The sequence below is a fragment of the Amblyraja radiata genome, chromosome 16, assembly GCF_010909765.2.
Source record: "Amblyraja radiata isolate CabotCenter1 chromosome 16, sAmbRad1.1.pri, whole genome shotgun sequence".
In the NCBI taxonomy this organism is placed as follows: Eukaryota; Metazoa; Chordata; class Chondrichthyes; order Rajiformes; family Rajidae; genus Amblyraja; species Amblyraja radiata.
Genome location: NC_045971.1, coordinates 52,380,492 through 52,400,251, shown reverse-complemented (window position 1 = coordinate 52,400,251; position 19,760 = coordinate 52,380,492). Strand labels below are relative to the sequence as shown.

At 48.0% G+C, this 19,760-nt stretch overlaps 1 protein-coding gene across 1 annotated transcript; it reads right to left on the bottom strand.

Annotated features, from left to right (window-relative positions):
- Positions 1-939: 939 nt before the first annotated feature.
- Positions 940-15,791, bottom strand: LOC116982234 (histone-lysine N-methyltransferase PRDM9-like). The gene is made up of 6 exons (XM_033035519.1): positions 15,397-15,791; positions 13,619-13,686; positions 4,878-5,068; positions 2,401-2,684; positions 1,439-2,148; positions 940-1,335 (listed from the first exon to the last, which is right to left on the bottom strand). Exons 1-5 carry the CDS (start codon positions 15,604-15,606, stop codon positions 1,450-1,452), a joined length of 1,452 nt encoding a protein of 483 aa, XP_032891410.1. The 5' UTR covers positions 15,607-15,791; the 3' UTR covers positions 940-1,335; positions 1,439-1,449.
- Between the last annotated feature and the right edge of the window lie 3,969 nt (positions 15,792-19,760).

Sequence of the window (19,760 nt, the reverse complement as noted above, 5' to 3'; positions counted from 1 at the left end):
TAGGGGAGAGAGGGGAGAAGAGAGAGGGGAGAAGATAGAGGGGAGAAAGAGGGGGAGAGAGAGAGAGGGAGAGGAGAGAGGGACGGGATAGAGGGAGAGAGTGGGGAGAGAGGGAAAGGGGGAGAATGAAAGAGGGGGAGAGAGACGGGGAGAGATAGAGAGAGGGGGGAGAGGAGAGAGAGGGAGAGAAGTAGAGAGAGTGGGTGGGGGAGAGAGAAAGGGGGGAGAGAGGTAGAGTGAGAGGATGGAGAGAGAGAACTGGGAGAGAGGAGGGAGAGAGAGAGGGGGAGAGGGAGGGAGGGAGAGAGGGGGGAGGGGAGAGAGAGGAAGGGAGAGAGAGGGGGCCGAGAGAGAGGGGAGAGAGAGGGGAGAGAGAGGGGGAGAGAGAGGGGGAGAGAGAGGGGGGGAGAGAGAGGGGGAGAGAGAGGAGGAATAGAGAGGTGAGAGTGAGAGGGGAGAGAGAGGGGGGAGAGAGAGGGGGGAGAGTGAGGGGGAGAGAGAGGGGGAGGGGAGGGGGGAGAGAGAGGGGGGAGAGAGAGGGGGGGAGAGAGAGCGGGGGAGAGGGGGGGGGGGAGGGGGGGGGAGAGGGGCGGGGGGGAGAGGGGGGGGGGGAGAGGGGGGGGGAGAGGGGGGGGGGAGAGGGGGGGGGCGAGAGAGGGGGGGGGAGAGGAGAGGGGGGGGGAGAGGAGAGGGGGGGGAGAGGAGAGGGGGGGGGAGAGGAGAGGGGGGGGGGGAGAGGGGGGGGGGAGGGGAGAGGGGGAGAGGGGGAGAGGGGAGAGGGGGGGGAGAGGAGAGGGGGGTGGGGGGGGGGGGGGGAAGGGGGGGGGGGGAGAGAGAGGGGGGGAAACGCTGTACTTCCTATCAGCAACAACAGGTAACATGATGCACGGAGCTCCCAGGACTTGACGCAACCTCCATTCAAAATACTCTTCAATCACATTGATTCCCAACACAATGACTTTAATAACATTAGAATAACATGAACAGATTTTGCCGGGACATCGCGGGTGCTGGTCAATCACCTCGCACAGAAATATTTTAAATACAATGCAGAATGATGCAAATTAAAACACATTTTGTGTCTCAAACCTGCGATAAATAAATGACATCAACCAACACATCCAACATTTCAATTTACAAACTCACCTGCTGCTTCTACTTGGAACAACACTTTAAACGTTGCAAACTCCAGTGCCAGCATTTCACTGATCACCCGTTCAAGAAATCTCACAGGAATAAAGTGAAAGCTGCAGGGACCAGCAGTTTGATAGCCCAGACTTGTCCACACAAAGTATCATCATAAAGGGGGAAATACAGCAAGGGCCAATATTAATACCGTTGACAAAATAAATAATTACACAACGTCATTCAAAAGGTAAGAATTTAAATAATATAAAATGAAATAATATAAAGGAAATGATAACTGTAAATTGGTGACCTTTCTCTGTGTTACTGTCCAACACAGGCTCTCAGGTGAACAGTGAAAGCTGCTGAGTCTTTAAACACATTCCCGCATACGGGGCACGTTTCAAGGCAGGTGTGAGCTTTCTGCTGACGGAGATAACAAAAGCTCTTCCCACAGTCAGGACATTTGTACGGCCTCTCTCCGGTGTGGGTCCGCTGGTGTCTGTGGTGGTGCCCTGAGTGTACAAAGCCCTTCCCACACTGAGGACATGTGTACGGCCTCTCTCCGGTGTGGGTCCGCTGGTGTCTGTGAAGGTTCCCTGAGTGTACAAAGCCCTTCCCACAGTCAGGACATTTGTACGGCCTCTCTCCGGTGTGGGTCCGCTGGTGTAGTTGGAGGGTCCCTGCCCGTGCAAAGCCCTTCCCACAGTCAGGACATTTGTACGGCCTCTCTCCGGTGTGGGTCCGCTGGTGTCTGTGGAGGTGCCCTGAGTGTACAAAGCCCTTCCCACAGTGAGGACATTTGTACGGCCTCTCTCCGGTGTGGGTCCGCTGGTGTCTGTGAAGGTTCCCTGAGTGTACAAAGCCCTTCCCACAGTGAGGACATTTGTACGGCCTCTCTCCGGTGTGGGTCCGCTGGTGTACGTGGAGGCTCCCCGCCTGCGTGAAACACTTCCCACAGTCAGGACATTTGTACGGCCTCTCTCCGGTGTGGGTCCGCTGGTGTACGTGGAGGTGCGCTACCTGCATGAAACACTTCCCACAGTCAGGACATTTGTACGGCCTCTCTCCGGTGTGGGTCCGCTTGTGTAGTTGGAGGGCCCCTGAGTGTACAAAGCCCTTCCCACAGTCAGGACACTGGTACGGCCTCTCTCCGGTGTGGGTCCGCTGGTGTACGTGGAGGTGCTCCGCTCGCGTGAAACACTTCCCACAGTCAGGACACTTGTACGGCCTCTCTCCGGTGTGGGTCCGCTGGTGTTTGTGGAGGTTCCCTGCCTGCGTGAAACACTTCCCACAGTCAGGACATTCATGCCGTATCTCCACTATTCGTCCTTGAATATCACCTGATTTCCCAATTCCGTCAGATGGGGTGAACGGCCTCTGCCCACGTTGACGTTGTGAATCAGTGTTCACTCTGGAGGAAGAAGGTTGCCCAGCTGATGTTGGTCTGGGGGCTTCAGGATGCCTTCTTAAGTGCCTTATGAGGAACTCCACTGTGCTAAATGCAACAGTGCAGTGAGGGCAGGGATGGCAGTCTCCTTGCATCACTCCATCTACCACTGGAGAAGGAAACAGAAATGATCACTTTCAGCAAAGAATCCACGCTCTGATTTGGAAGACAGATTAGTAAATGCTTCGTGTTAATGGAGCTGCTCGGAGATGTTAAATGAAATAATTTACAGGCGTGTCTGGTGAAAGATTGTGGGAGGAGGGAGTTATCAATCACCAGATGATTCAGATAAAGACTCAAGGGAGATGGAATCTGTCTTTGATATCCCCCAATGAACACGTCAATAAGTTATTTACAATTCTTCTAACCCAGTGTGATAACTGGTTTGTTAAAATGGCCAAATGAAAAGCAAAGTGCAGAGTAAAATAACATCGTGAGCTGGGAGTTGCTGAGGATGACAGCAGGGTAAAGGGGCTGCCTGCATCTTTGTAAATGCTCAGTGATTCAGCGTGAGTTGCTCCAAGGATGTTTTGTATAAAATCAGTGGATCCACGATGTTTTTGTGCTTCTGACACCAGTGACATCATTCAGAGAGAGAGAGCGCGAGAGAGAGCGAGCGAGAGAGCGAGAGAGAGAGAGAGAGAGAGAGAGAGAGAGAGAGAGAGAAAGAGAGAAAGAGAAATAATTCCCCTGGTCAAAGGGTCCAGGTCAGTTTGTCTCCCCGGAGCGGGAGCTGTTCACGGGTCACCCTCACGGGGGGAGTCCGCTACAGACCGACCCTGCCGCCAACTAGCTCCCCCCCCCCTTCACCCCCTCCCCCTCGCTCCACTCCCCACCCCACGCCACCCCCCCACACAACTTGCCCCCGCAACACAGGAGCAGCGGGAGAGTCGCTGCATCACAGCGCCACAGACCCGGGTTCCATCCTGACTACGAGTGCTGTCTGTACACTGTTTGTACCTGCGTGGCTTTTCTCCGGGTGCTCTGGTTTCCTCCCACACTCCACGTTTACAGGTTCATTGAATTTGTCCCCAGTGTGTGTAGGATAGTGCTAGTGCGTACGGGCATCGCTTCGATGGGCCGAAGGGCCTGTTTCTGTGCTGTATCTCTAAAGCTGCGCTACCACAGAACCCGCTAAACAGCCGCCATACAGAATGTGTTCAGAGCTTGCTGCGGGCCGGATAAAATCTCGTGACGGGCCGGATGTGGCCCGCGGGCCATAGTTTGGAGAGCCCTGCTTTAGAGAATGAGGGTTCCCCTCTCCCATCATAGATGAGGCCCTCACTCGTGTTTCCTCGGTACCCCACAGCTCTTCCCTTCCTCCCCCTCTCCCTATTCGCAACAGAGACAGAGTCCCGCTAGTCCTTACCTTTCACCCCATCAGCCCTCACATACAACACATAATCCTGCCATATTTACGCCAGCTCCAACAGTATCCCACCACTAGTCACGTCTTCCCATCTCCACCCCTTTCCACCTTCCACAGAAACCGTTCCCTCCGCAACTCCCTGGTTAACTGGTCCCTTCCTACCCAAACCACCCCCTCCCCAGGTACCTTCCCCATGCAGGATATGCAACGTTTACCCCTATACCTCCTCCCTTGAATCTGTCCAGGCACCCCAACAGTCCTTTCAGATTAGGCAAAGGTTCACTTGCACCTCCTCCAACCTCATCTACTGTCTCCGTTGACTTTTTTACATCGGCGAGACCAAACATACACGGGGCGATCGTTTAGCTGAACACCTTCACTCAGTCTGCCTGAATTTAACTGATCTCCTGGTTGCTAAACACTTTAATTCTCCTTCCCATTCCCACACTGACCTTTCTGTCCTAGGTCTCCTCCATTGTCAGAGTGAGGTTAAACACAAATTGGAGGAACAGCATCTCATATTTCTTTTGGGCAACTTACAGCCCAGTGGTATGAATATTGATTTCTCTAACTTCAAGTAACCCCGGCATTCCCTCTATCCCTCCCCCACCCAAGTCGCACCAGCTTCTCGTTTTCACCCAACAAACAGCAAACAATGGCCTGTTTCCTTACTTTTTTGCACATCTTTCATTCATTGTTCTTTATCTCTCTACATCATTGTCTATATCTCTCGTTTCCCTTTTCCCTAACTAGTCTGAAGAAGGGTCTGGACCAAAAACGTCACCCATTCCTTCTCTCCACAGATACTGCCTGTCCCGCTGAGTTACTCCAGCATTTTGTGTCTATCTTCGGTTTAAACCGACATCTGCAGTTCCTTCCAACACAATTCAAGTTTGCCTGCAGTGCCCCGATTTGTGCAGAATCCTCACTCACATTTTGGGTCTTGGTTTGACATCCACATTGCGGTCCATGTGATTCCCAGCTCCTTGGCATATTCATCACCGTACCAGACCAGCAACTCGCAGTGAGGAGGAACCGGCTTGCAGGTCCTGTAGTAAATGTTGCCCCGGTGCTGGAAGGCAACAAGGTTCTGTTCCTTCTCATTTCTGGCACAGTTGACAAATCTGGAACACAACAAGCAGAGATAGAGGGGACAACGGTCGCTTACAATTATGTGAACACAGAATGTAAAGTCTATTAATAAAGTCTGTAGAATGACAGATGTCTCCAGCCATGGCCCAAATTCAACCTTAAATATCAAACACCCTTTGTCAGCTCTCTGCTGAAGGAAACTTGAAGGTAGATCAAAATGCTGGTGAAACTCAGCGGGTGAGGCAGCATCTATGGAACGAAGGAAATAGGCAATGTTTTTGGGCCGAAACCCTTCTTCAGACTGATGTGAGGGTGGGGGCGGGAAGAAGAAATGAAGAGGTGGAGCCAGTGGGCTGAGGGAGAGCTGAGAAGGGGAGGTGAAAGTAAGAACTACCTGATATTGGAGAAGTCAATGTTCATACCGCTGGGGTGTAAACTGCCCAAACAAAATATGAGTTGCTTCTCCTCCAATTTACGGTGGTCCTCACTCTGGCCATGGAGGAGGCCCAGGACAGAAAGGTCGGATTGGGAATGGGAGGGGGAGTTGAAGTGCTGAGCCACTGGGAGATCGGGTTGGTTAGTGCGAACCAAGCGGAGGTGTTGGGCGAAGCGATCGCCAAGCTTACGCTTGGTCTCACCGATGTAGAGCAGTTGACACCTAGAGCAGCGTATGCAATAGATGAGGTTGGAGGAGGTGCAGGTGAACCTCTGCCGCACCTGGAAAGACTGTTTAGGTCCTTGAATGGAGTCAAGGGGGGAGGTAAAGCGACAAGTGTAGCATTTCTTGCGGTTGCAAGGGAAAGTGCCAGGAGAGGGGGTGGTTCGGGTGGGAAGGGACGATTTGACCAGGGAGTTACGGAGGGAGTGGTCTCTGCTGAAAGCAGGCAGGGGAGGAGGTGGGAAGATGTGGCGAGTGGTGAGGTCACGTTGGAGGTGGTGAATATGACGGAGGATTATTTGTTGTACGTGACGGCTGGTAGGGTGGAAGGAAGGCACGTGACGCGAGTGATTACTCAGGGTAGGCAGTCAGTCGGCTTTTTAATAAAAACTTAAACGGCGCATGCGCAGATTGTTCTCTCCGTAAAAATAAAAAATAAAAATAAAGACAGTAACAATTCAATTTGCCCAAGGCTTCCAGGTCTCCTTTATTCTGAATTGCTGAATGGGTGGGGGGTGAAGGGTGATGGCAGGTGGAGAGATGGTGGGAAAAACAGGAGCAGCGGTGCTGGCTCCAAGGGCCGAATGGCCTACTCCTGCACCTATTGTCTATTGTCACACTGGGACAAGTTGAATCAGTTCTCATAGAAACATAGAAAATAGGTGCAGGAGTAGGCCATTCGGCCCTTCGAGCCTGCGCTGCCATTCAACATGATCATGCCTGATCATCCAACTCAATATCCCATCCCTGCCTTCTCCCCATCCCCCTGATCCCTTTAGCCACAAGGGCCACATCGAACTCCCTCTTAAATATAGCCAATGAACTCGCCTCACCTACCTTCTGTGGCAGAGAATTCCAGAGATTCACCACTGTGTAAAAAATGATTTTCTCATCTCGGTCCTAAAATACTTCCCTCTTATCCTTAAACTGCGGCCCCTAGTTTTGGACATCCCCAACATCGGGAACAATCTTCCTGCATCTAGCCTGTCCAAGACCTTAAGAATTTTGTAAGTTTCTATACGATCCCCCTTCAATCTTCTAAATTCTAGCGAGTACAAGCCAAGTCTATCCAGTCTTTCTTCATATGAAAGTCCTGCCATCCCAGGAATCAGTCTGGTGAACCTTCTCTGTACTCCCTCTATGGCAAGAATGTCTTTCCTCAGATTAGGAGACCAAAACTGTACGCAATACTCCAGGTGTGGTCTCATCAAGGCCCTGTACAACTGCAGTAGAACCTCCCTGCTCCTATACTCAAATCCTTTTGCTATGAATGCTAACATACCATTTGCTTTCTTCACTGCCTGCTGCACCTGCATGCCTACTTTCAAGACTGGTGTACCATGACACCCAGGTCTCGTTGCATCTCCCCTTTTCCTAATCGGCCACCGGTCTACTTTCCTGTTTTTGCCACCAAAGTGGATAACCTCACATGTATCCACATTATACTGCATCTGCCATGCATTTTCCCACTCACCCAACCTATCCAAGTCACCTTGCAGCCTCCTAGCATCCTCCTCACAGCTAACACTGTCCCCCAGCTTCATGTAATCCACAAACTTGGAGATGTTGCATTCAATTCTCTCATCCAGATCATTAATATATATTGTAAATAGCTGGGGTTCCAGCACTGAGCCTTGCGGTACCCCACTTGTCACTGCCTGCCATTCTGAAAAGGACCCGTTTACTCCTACTCTTTGCTTCCTGTCTGCCAGCCAGTTCTCTATCCACATCAATACTGAACCGCCAATACCATGTGCTTTAAGTTTGTATACTAATCTCTTATGTGGGACCTTGTCGAAAGCCTTCAGAAAGTCCAGATATAACGCATCCACTGGTTCTCCCTTATCCACTCTACTAGTTACATCCTCGAAAAATTCTATAAGATTCGTCAGACATGATTTACCTTTCATAAATCCATGCTGACTTTGTCCAATAATTTCACTACTTTCCAAATGTGCTGCTATCCCATCTTTAATAACTGACTCCAGAATTTTCCCCACCACCGATGTTAGACTAACTGATCTGTAATTCCCCGTTTTCTCTTTTTCTGTAACTCCCTTTTTAAAAAGTGGGGTTACATTAGCTACCCTCCAGTCCTCTGGAACTACTCTAGAATCTAAAGAGTTTTGAAAAATTATCCCTAATGCATCCACTATTTCTGCAGCTACTTCCTTAAGTACTCTGGGTTGCAACTTATCTGGTCTTGGGGATTTATCGGCCTTTAATCCATTCAATGTGCCTAACACCACTTCCCGGCTAACCTGGATTTCACTCAGTTCCTCCATCTCATTTAACCCCTTGCTATTTCCAGCAGATTATTTATGTCTTCCTTAGTGAAGACAGAACCAAAGTAGTTATTCAATTGGTCTGCCATGTCCTTGTTCCCCATGATCAATTCGCCTGTTTCTGACTGCAAGGGACCGACATTTGTTTTAACTAATCTTTTCTTCTTCACATATCTATAAAAACTTTTGCAGTCAGTTTTTATGTTCCCTGCCAGTTTTCTTTCTTAATCTATTTTCCCTTTCCTAATTAAACCTTTTGTCCCCCTCTGCTGGACTGAATTTCTCCCAGTCCTCTGATATGCTGCTTGTTCTGGCTAATTTGTACGCTTCATCTTTTGTTTTGATACTATCCCTGATTTCCCTTGTTATCCACGGATGCACTACCTTCCCTGATTTATTCTTTTGCCAAACTGGGATGAACAATTGTTGTAGTTCATCCATGCAGTTTTTAAATGCTTTCCATTGCATATCCACCGTTAACACTTTAAGAATCATTTGCCAGTCTATCTTGGCCAATTCACGTCTCATACCCTCAAAGTCACCTTTCTTTAAGTTCAGGACCCTTGTCATCTTATTGAATGACAACACTTGTTCAAGGGACCAATTGGGGCGAGTGTTCCTTTCACAGTGTGTGGAGGGTCTGTGCCAGTGGTTAAAGTTGTGGGGAGGGCAGGAGCGTTGAGAAGGAGGGGGTCGAGGATAATGCCAGTAACTCACTCACTCACCGCTGCTGCGGCGCTCCGGACGCAGAGCTACCGCATTGTAGTCGGGGATAGAAGCAGCTCGGGGAGCTGCGAGCGGCCGCCGGGACCCTACAGCAGAACTGGCCGCCACTTCAGCTCCTTCTGCCGGTCCGCTCACCTCTAGCAGTGTTCTCCATCAGAACATCTCTCACCTGCCGCTCGCCGACTTCGCTCATGTCAGCCACTTCAGCAAATCCTTAAATTCCCACAGCCGAGTAACCTCAATCATGCTGTCGGAATTGAAGGATTTGCGGGATGCGGCTGACATGAGTGAGGCCGGCGAGCGGCAGGGGAGAGGTTTTTAGACGGAGAGATGCCAGAGGTGAGCGGGGGCTGACAGAAGGCGCTGAGGTGGCGGCCGGTTCCGTTGTCCGGCCCGTCGGCCGCTCACAGCCACCCGAGCTGCTTCCCTCCCCGGCCTCAATGCGATGGCTCCGTGCAAGGAGCGTCGCAAGTGGCATGATCCCGACCCCCTCCCTCACAACATTCGTGCCCTCCCTGCAACTTTACCCCGGGCCAGACTCCCCAAACACTGTGAAAGGAGCTCTCTCCCCACCCCCACTCCCCGGGAAATACGGTATTTAAAAACATAAAGCACCAAGAAATGTACTTACCACATTATCCGTACACAAACTCCATTCTTCTCTCTTTGTTTCATAAGATACACTTAAGATAATGGGAATCCGTATTTGAAAACCCCGCCAAGAAACTAGCGCTGCGCATGCGCTGTACTGCAAAGGCAGAATTTCTGCTGCCTTCAGCCCCGCTTGTCATTGACGGCTTGAAGCAGCGCTGACGTCACGTGGGCTGCACAGACCTTCACATGTTGCAAGTGATGCGGATGAAAGGCATGGACAATGATGCCGACCTAAGAGATCGATCTCTTAAATATGCATAATTCCCCCATGTCTTTACTGTTTATATTTAGTCATTACCAGTTTATAATTTTAGTCAGGGTTGGCGGTGCCTACGTTGCCCACCCTAACGGCACGTGCCTGGTGGAAGGTGAGGACAAGGGGTACCATGCCCTTGTTACGAGTGGGGGGGATGGGGAATGAGAGCAGAGTTACGGGGTGTAGAAGAGACCCTGGTGAGAGCCTCATCTATAGTCGAAGAGGGGACCCCCCGTTCCCTAAAGAATGAGGACATCTCTGCTGCCCTGGTTTGGAACAACTTATCCTGGGTGTAGATGCAGCGTAGACGGAGGAATTGGGAGTAGGGGATGGAGTCCTTACAGGAAGCAGGGTGGGTAGAAGTGTAATCCAGGTAGCCAGGGGTCAGTGGGTTTATAGAAACATAGAAAATAGGTGCAGGAGTAGGCCATTCGGCCCTTCGAGCCTGCACCGCCATTCAATATGATCATGGCTGATCATGCAACTCAGTATCCTGTACCTGCCTTCTCTCCATACCGCCTGATCCCTTTAGCCACAAGGGCCACCTCTAACTCCCTCTTAAATATAGCCAATGAACTGGCCTCAACTACCTTCTGCGGGAGAGAATTCAACAGATTCACCACTCTCTGTGTGAAAAAAGTTTTCCTCATCTCAGTCCTAAAAGATTTCCCCCTTATCCTTAAACTGTGACCCCGTGTTCTGGACTTCCCCAACATCGGGAACAATCTTCCTGCATCTAGCCTGTCCAATCCCTTAAGAATTTTGTAAGTTTTAATAGATCGCGTCTAAATCTTCTAAATTCTAGCGAGTACAAGCCGAGTCTATCCAGTCTTTCTTCATATGAGAGTCCTGACATCCCAGGAATCAGTCTGGTGAACCTTCTCTGTATTCACTATATGGCAAGAATGTCTTTCCTCAGATTAGGAGACCAAAATTGTACACAATACTCCATGTTTGGTCTCACCAAGGCCCTATACAACTGCAGTAGAACCTCCCTGCTCCTATGCTCAAATCCTTTTGCTATGAATGCTAACATACCAATCGCTTTCTTCACAGCCTGCTGCACCTGCATGCCTACTTTCAATGACTGGTCTACCAGGGCACCCAGGTCTCGTTGCTTCCCCCCTTTTCCTAATCGGCCACCATTCAGATAATAGTCTACTTTCCTGTTTTTGCCACCATAATGGATAACCTCACATTTATCCACATTATACTGCATCTGCCATGCATTTGCCCACGCACCCAACCTATCCAAGTCGCCTTGCAGCCTCCTAGCATCCTCCTCACAGCTAACACTGTCCCCCCAGCTTCATGTCATCCGCAAATTTGGAGATGTTGCATTCAATTCCCTCGTCCAAATCATTAATATATATTGTAAATAGCTGGGGACCCAACACTGAGCTTTGCGGTACCCCACTATAAAGGACCTGTTTACTCCTACTCTTTGCTTCCTGTCTGCCAGCCAGTTCTCTATCCACATCAATACTGAACCCCCAATACTGTGTGCTTTAAGTTTGTATGCTAATCTCTCATGTGGGACCTTGTCGAAAGCCTTCAGAAAGTCCAAATATAACACATCCACTGGTTCTCCCTTATTCACTCTACTAGTTACATCCTTGAAAAATTCTATAAGATTCGTCAGACATGATTTACCTTTCATAAATCCATGCTGACTTTGTCCAATGATTTCACCACTTTCCAAATGTGCTGCTATCCCATCTTTAATAACTGACTCTAGCATTTTCCCCACTACTGCCGTTATACTAACTGGTCTGTAATTCCCCGTTTTCTCTCTCCCTCCCTTTTTAAAAAGTAGAGTTACATTAGCTACCCTCCAATCCTCAGGAACTGATCCAGAATCTAAAGAGTTTTGAAAAAATATCACTAATGCATCTACTATTTCTGGGGCTACTTCCTTAAGTACTCTGGTATGCAGCCTATCTGGCCCTGGGGATTTAACGGCCTTTAATCCATTCAATTTATCTAACACCACTTCACGACTAACCTGATTTCACTCAGTTCCTCCATCTCATTTGACCCCTGGTCCCCTGCTATTTCCGGCAGATTATGTATGTCTTCCTTAGTGAAGACCGAACCAAAGAAGTTATTCAATTGGTCTGCCATGTCCTTGTTCCCCATGATCAATTCACCTGTTTCTGACTGCAAGGGACCTACATTTGTTTTAACTAATCTTTTTCTCTTCACATATCTATAAAAACGTTTGTAGATGCCGGTCCGTTGTTGTCTAACTGCGATGGAGATAGTGAGGTCAAGAAATGGTACGGAGATGTCGGAAATGGTCGAGGTGAATTTGAGTGCCGGATGGAAGTTAGTGGTGAAATGGATGAAGTCAGTGAGTTCTGAATAGGTGCAGGAGGTAGCACCAATGTAGTCGTCGATGTAGCGGAGGTAGAGTTCGGGGATAGGGCCACGGTTCGTCTCGAACAAGGATTGTTCGACGTACCCTACAAAGAGGCAGCATAGCAGGGGCCCCATGCGTGTGCCCATAGCTACGCCTTGGATTTGGAGTAAAATGGGAGGAGTCAAAGGAAAAGTTGTTGAGGGTAAGGACCAGGTCCGCTAGGCGGAGGAGAGTATCGGTAGACGGGGATTAGTTGGTTCTGCGTTCGAGGAAGAAACGGAGGACTTTAAGATCTTCCTGGTGGGAGATGGAGGTGTAGAGTGATTGGACATCCATGGTGAAGATGAGGGGATGGGGCCTGGAAAACGGAAGTCATGGAGAAGACAAAGAGTCTGTGAAGTGTCTTGAACATAGGTAGGGAGGGATTTGACCAGGGGGGATAGGATGGAGTCGAGGTATGTGGAAATAAGTTCAGTGGGACACGAACTGGCATAAACAAACCAGGACAGTCAGGATTGTGGATTTTGTGGAGAAGGTAAAATCGGGCCGTGCGGGGCTGGGGAACGATGAGGTTGGAAGCTTGGGAGGGCAGGGATCCGGAGTTGATGAAGCCAGTGACAGTGTTTGAGATAATGGCCTGGTGCACGTCTGTGGGGTCATGGTCCAGGGGTAAGTAGGAGGAGGTGTCTGAGAGTTGGCGCCCGGCCTCAGCCTTGTAGAGATCAGCGCGCCAGACTACCACGGCATCACCCTTGTCGGCGAGAAGGAAACTTGAACTTTGTTTCTCTTCCCACAGATGCAGCCTGACCTATGCAGTATTTTCTGTTTTTATGCTAACCTAGTATTCCTGTTGTTGTTATTGTATTATTGATAACTTTCTATTTATCTGCATGTTATTGTGTTAACAGACTTGTTTCGCTGCAGGAAGTTAGAATTTCATTGTGTAACAATTCAACACTGTTGACCTGACTCTCTGGAAAGTTTAGTTTCAGGAGATGCCGGCTGTGTTATTTACAGGGAGACAAAGACGGAGCAGCTGTGATGTAGCATGGCGTGAAGTGAGTTATTCTTCCCTCAGAATACTGGTTTCATGGAGATACCACAGAGTTTAACATCAAGACCTGATTTTAAACTGTGGCATCAGTCTCCCAGCAACAGATCAAGACATGACAGGCTGAATATTTGATGCAAAGTTTAGCAGCATCAGGTGACATTCCAGGAGCATGAGGCTTGAGATAGGAGTTGTGGGTCATGGAGTGATCCAAGGAGAAGGGCTGGTTGAGGCAGAGAAGGCATCTCCCAGATAGAGTGCTGATTCATTCTGGATAATGAGGGAAATGGCACATTTCCTTTCCCTGAGTCCCATATTTCCCATTTATCCGCCCTTTCCCCTCACTTGCCTGGATTTGTCCCGCCCCACCTCCCTTTTCCAGCTTTATTCCCTTATACTCCATCAGTCTGGAAAAAGTCCCACCCGAAACATTGTCTGTCGATTCCCTGCACCGATGCTGCCTGACCCACTGAGTTCCTCTAACACTTTGCTTTTAGTCCAAGATTCCAGCATCTGCAGTCTCTTGTGTCTCCTTATTTAAATAACCCAGTTATTGCTTATTATTATGATCAGCATTAGTCTTTCCTCACCTCATCCAGTTTGATTTAGATTCATCCTGTGCATCAATGTATTCAGTGTCATTGTTTGCCTTACTGATCTATAAAAAGATATTTAGTAAAAAAAACACATTGATAAAGAAAACAAAGGTGAAGCTTACACAGTTGCCAGTATTATGCCTTCAACTAACGACCACTTAACCTATTTTACTTGATTACACGTTTATATCAGAGAACTCCAACATTCCTGCGAATGAAAGCACACGACAAAGAAACTCTAAGAATATAATAAACATTTTGCACAATTTCAAGCTTTGTCGGCTTGTAATAGGTTCTTTAATTTTGATAATGTCACTGTTCTAATGATTTCTTACTGGTCAGAAATGTTCAATGCATTCTCAAACAAGGAGGTCAGACATCAGGGTGAAAGAGGGGCAGCAGAGCAGGAAAGAGATGGAGCAACTGATTTTGCTCAGAGATTGGGTGAAGGAGAGGATGCCAGTCTGAGCAGTGAAGTGAGAATCACTGTTTTTCAGTTAGCTTTGAACTGTTTCAGTAAGAAACTTTATGTTTATGTACAATGTTTACATATTCTGTTATGCTGCAGCCAGTAAGAATGTCAATGTTCTAACTGGGACATCTATCTTCTTCTTCACTATTACTAAAACTCTCACCTTGACCACTTCCGGTCTGCGTTGTACACTAAGGTACCCTATATCGCTAAGATTTTTAAGCCACCTTACTCACCGTCCACTTCTGCTACAAGCGCACCAAGTTTTGTTCCGATCGGTGAAATATTAGGAACGTTTTTGGTCTGTTATTCACCAGGACGGCAGCACCCCTTCCGGCTCCCGCTATCAATCACCGGCCACGAGAATAAAGCTGAAGGAGCGGGGGCTGTGTTCTCTGTTCTGCGAGCGGGGGCTGTGTTCTGTGAGCGGGGGCCCACACCGCCCCCTCCCAAATACACCCCCTCCCCTACCACCACAACGCCCCACACACTCCCCTCCCCTACACCGCCCCACCCCTACCACACACACCACCCCCTCCCAAATACACCCCTTTCCACATGCGCCCCCTCTGCTACTCTCACCCCCTTCCCCATGAAGCCGTCCCCCTCCCCCGGCAACAGAACGCTCCCGTCGTTGAGTTGGGGGAACAGGTGAGTGGTGGAATATTGTGTTGGGGGACCAGACCTCCCGTGTGAACATGGGACCCAACGGGTCCCACTTAGTCTTGTATGACGACAGATGGCACAATGGGCTAAGTGTTTGGCTGGCAACCGGAAGGTAGCCGGTACGAATCCCGCTTGGAGTGCATACTGTTGTCGTGTCCTTGGGCAAGACACTTCACCCACCTTTGCCTGTGTGTGAATGTGTGTGAATGTGTGTGAGTGATTGGTGGTGGTCGGAGGGGCCGTAGGCGCAGATTGGCAGCCACGCTTCCGTCAGTCTGCCCCAGGGCAGCCGTGGCTACAGAAGTAGCTTACCACCACCGAGTGTGACTGAGGAGTGAATGAATAATGCGATGTAAAACGCCTTGAGTATTAGAAAGGCGCTATATAAATCCCATCCATTATTATTATTATTTATGACAATAAAACTCTCTTGACTTCATGACTCTGATTAGACTGCAAAATAATTCAATTACAAACAATTTGTAATAAAAACAGAGCATTCAGGAGATACCCAGCAAGTCAGGCAGCATCTGTGCAGGATAAAACACAGCTCACATTTCAGGATGATCTTTCAGCAACAAATATTCTCAAACCTGCTGAGTATTTTCCATGATTAACTATTGGAGTCACTTACCATCCATGAATACCCACTGACAACAGCTTCTTCTTCATTTGAAACCTCTCCTTCATAGGGTCCAAAATGAACGCCCCTGGGAATAACCTTCCCTTCATTCCAGACGCCAAGACCAGCTTTACGAATTTTGGACGTGGCAATGCTGAGACTCTCTGGAAGAGTTAAACGTGCTCTATCTGGGTGATTGGAATTAACGACAGTGTCCTTCATAAAGACTGGTGGGCCATGCACAGGGCATTCTTCAGTAAAAAAATTCTCGCAGGCTTCACAAACTGAAACAGAAAATGCAAAATGAAGAACTAATCAGGGTGTTGGCATTATTGAAAGTGGCTGGACTTTGTACCGAAAATGCTCAATGATCCACAAAAGATGTTATCTTTTTAGAAGTATCTCAGAATATAATACTACCATGATGCAGATGCTGTGCAGAAGTGTACTCTTCTGAGGAAGCATTCAAAATGTGAGAGGTTAATAGTGGCCAATCTGTAAAGAATCCCTTCATGATGTTTGTTTGTCATCATGAATTTCTTGGGGGTAAGATGCCACTATTTAATTCCAAATGGAAGCTGTGTTGAACTGTCTGGACAGTGATAAACATCAAGAGAAAAATCATGACCAGAGTATCATTTTAAATTTAGTAATAACAAGCATGATGTAATGCAGAGAGTATGTTTCACGGTAACATGGGTACATGGTGTCAACTACACGAAATGTGTGTTGAAGGATAAAAGTCTATTATGTGAACTAATGAAGCATTTGTAACCAGGCAGATGAATTAAGACCATAGACATAGACAATAAGTGCAGGAGTAGGCCAGTTGGCCCTTCGAGACATTCAATGTGATCAAGGGTGATCATCCACAATCACTACCCCGTTCCTGCCTTCTCCCCGTATCCATTGACTCCGCTGGCCCTCAGAGCTCTATTTAACTCTCTCTTGAATGCATCCAGTGAATCGCCCGCCACTGCCTTCTGAGGAAGAGAATTCCATAAATTCACAACTCTGGGTGAAAACGTTTTTCCTCATCTCAGTTCTAAATAGCCTACCCCTTGTTCTTAAACTGTGGCCCCTGGTTCAGGACTCCCTGAACATTCTCCAATTAGGAGAGCAAAACGGCACACAATACTCCAGGTGTGGTCTCACCAGGGACCTGTATAACTGCAGAAGGACCTCTTTGCCACTATACTCAAATCCTCTCGGCAGGAAACATGTTCCCGATGTTCGGGGAGTCCAGAACCAGTTTAAGAATAAGGTGTAGGCCATTTAAAATGGAGATGAGGAAAAACCATTTAGACAATAAACAATAGGTGCAGGTATAGGCCATTCGGCCCTTCGAGCTAGCACCGCCATTCAATGTGATCATGGCTGATCATCCCCAATCTCTTGAAAGCATCCAGAGAACCTGCCTCCACCGCCCTCTGAGGCAAAGTATTCCACAGACTCACAAATCTGTGAGAAAAAGTGTTTCCTCGTCTCCGTTCTAAATGCCTTATTCTTAAACTGTGACCCTGGTTCTGGACTCCCCCAACATCGGGAACATGTTTCCTGCCTCTAGCGTGTCCAAGCCCTTAACAATCTTATATGTTTCAATGAGAATCCCTCTCATCCTAAACTCCAGAGTGTACAAGCCCAGCTGCTCCATTCTCTTAACATATGACAGTCCCACCATCCCAGGGATTAACCTTGTAAACCTACACTGCACTCCCTCAATAGCAAGAAAGTCCTTCCTCAAATTAGGGGACCAAAACTGTACACAATACTCCAGGTGTGTTCTCACTAGGGCTCTGTACAACTGCAGAAGGAACTCTTTGCTCCTATATTCGATTCCTCTTGTTATAAAGACCAACATGCCATTCGCTTTCTTCACTTCCTGCTGTACCTGCATGCTTACTTTCATAGAGTGATGTACAAGAACCCCCAGATCCTGTTGTACTTCCCCTTTTCCCAACGAGGCCATTTAGATAGTAATCTGCCTTCCTGTTTTTGTTACCAAAGTGGATAACCTCACATTTATCCGCATTAAATTTATCACCCAGTGAGTTGTGAATCTGGAATTCTCTGCCTCAGAATGCAGTGGTGGCCGAGTCTCTGGATGCTCTCAAGAGAGAGTTAGATAAAACACTTAAAGATAGCGGACTCAAGGGATATGGGGAGAAGGCAGGAATGGGGCACAGATTGTGGATGATCAGCTATGATCACAGTGCATGGCAGTGCTGGCTCGAAGGGCTGAATGGCCTACTCCTGCACATATTGTCTATTGTTATGAAGGTCAACATGCTATTAGCTTTCTTCACTGCCTGCTGTACCTGCATACTTACTTTCAGTGACGAGTGTACAAGAACACCCAGGCCTCATTGCACTTCCCCTTTTCCTGACACTTTTCCTAATCTGACAACATTCATATAATAATCTGCCTTCTTGTTCTTGTGACCAAAGTGGATAACCTCACATTTATCCACATTAAACTGCATCTGCCATGTACCTGCCCACTCACCCACGTTATCCAAGTCACCTTGCAGCCTCACAGCTTCCTTTTCACAGTTCACATTGCCACCCAGCTTTGCGTCATCTGCAAATTTGCTAAAGCCCCTATCCCACTGTACGAGGTAATTCACGAGTTCTCCTGAGTTTTCCCGATTCGAACTCGGAGAATGTCCGTAGCGGGTCCGTAGGAGTTTGTAGATGTCTCATAGCGGCTTGTAATGCTAACGGTAGGTATAAAAAGTAACACTTTTTTTCATCACGAGTATTTTTTTACTCGTGGATATTTTTTACAGGGATGAAAAAAGGTCATGAGTTACCGGATGGCCTGAGTACCTACCGTTACCATTACGAGCCGCTACAAGACATCCACAAATTCCTACGGACCCGCTACGGACATTTGCTATGAGAATGCAGGGTGACTTGGACAGGTTGGGGGAGTGGGCAGATGCATGGCAGATGAAGTTTAATGCGGATAAATGTGAGGTTATCCACTTTGGTAGCAAAAACAGGAAGGCAGATTACTATCTAAATGGTGTCAAGTTGGGAAAAGGGGAAGTACAACGGGATCTGGGGGTCCTTGTACATCAGTCTATGAAAGTAAGCATGCAGCTACAGCAGGCAGTGAAGAAAGCGAATGGCCGTTATAACAAGAGGAATCGAATATAGGAGCAAAGAGGTCCTTCTGCAGTTGAACAGAGTCCTAGTGAGACCACACCTGGAGTATTGTGTGCAGTTTTGATCCCCTAATTTGAGGAAGATCATTCTTGCTATTGAGGGAGCCCAGCATAGGCTTATAAGGCTAAATTCCAGGGGTGGCAGAACTGTCATATGCTGAGAGAATGGAGCAGCTGGGCTTGTACACTCTGGAGTTTAGAAGGATGAAAGGGCATCTCATTGAAACATATAAGATTGTGAAGGGTTTGGACACGCTAGAGGCAGGAAACATGTTCCCGATGTTGGGGGAATCCAGAACCAGGGGCCACAATTTAAGAATAAGGGGTAAGCCATTTAGAACAGAGACGAGGAAACACTTTTTCTCACAGAGAGTTGTGAGTCTGTGGAATTCTCAGCCTCAGAGGGCGATGGAGGCAGGTTCTCTGGATGCTTTCAAGAGAGAGCTAGATGGGGCTCTTAAAAATAGCCGAGTCAGGAGATATGGGGAGAAGGCAGGAACAGGATACTAATTGTGGATGATCAGCCATGATAACTTTGAATGGCGGTCCTGGCTCGAAGGGCCGAATGGCCTACTCCTGCACCTATTGACTATTCTCCGAGTTCGAATCAGGGGAAAACTCGGGAGAACTCGTGAATTACCTCGTACGGTGGGACGGGGCTTAATGTTACTTTTAATTCCTTCATCTAAATCATTAGATTCAATTTCTTTCAGTTCCTCCATCCCCTAGTACGTCTGGAAGATTGTTTGTGTCTTCCTTAGTGAAGACAGAACCAAAGTACCTGTTCAACTCATCTGCCATTTCCTTGCTCCCCATAATAAATTCACCTGTTTTTGCCTTCAAGGGACCCACATTTGTCTTAACTAATCTTTTCCTCTTCACATACCTAAAGAAACTTTAACTATCCTCCTTTATATTCTTGGCTAGCTTTCATTCATACTTCGTATTTTCTTCTCGTATTGCCTTTTTAATTACCTTCTGTTGTTCTTTAAAAGTATGCCAATCCTCTTGCTTCCTGTTCATCTTTGCTATGTTATACGTCTTCTCTTTTAGACTTCCCTTGTCAGCCACGGTCACCTCTTATTCCCCTTAGAATCTTTCTTCCTCTTTGGAATGAAATGATCCTGCATCGTCTGGATTATTCCCAGAAATTCCTGCCATTGCTGTTGCACCGTCATCCCTGCTGGCATCCCTTTCCAGTCAACT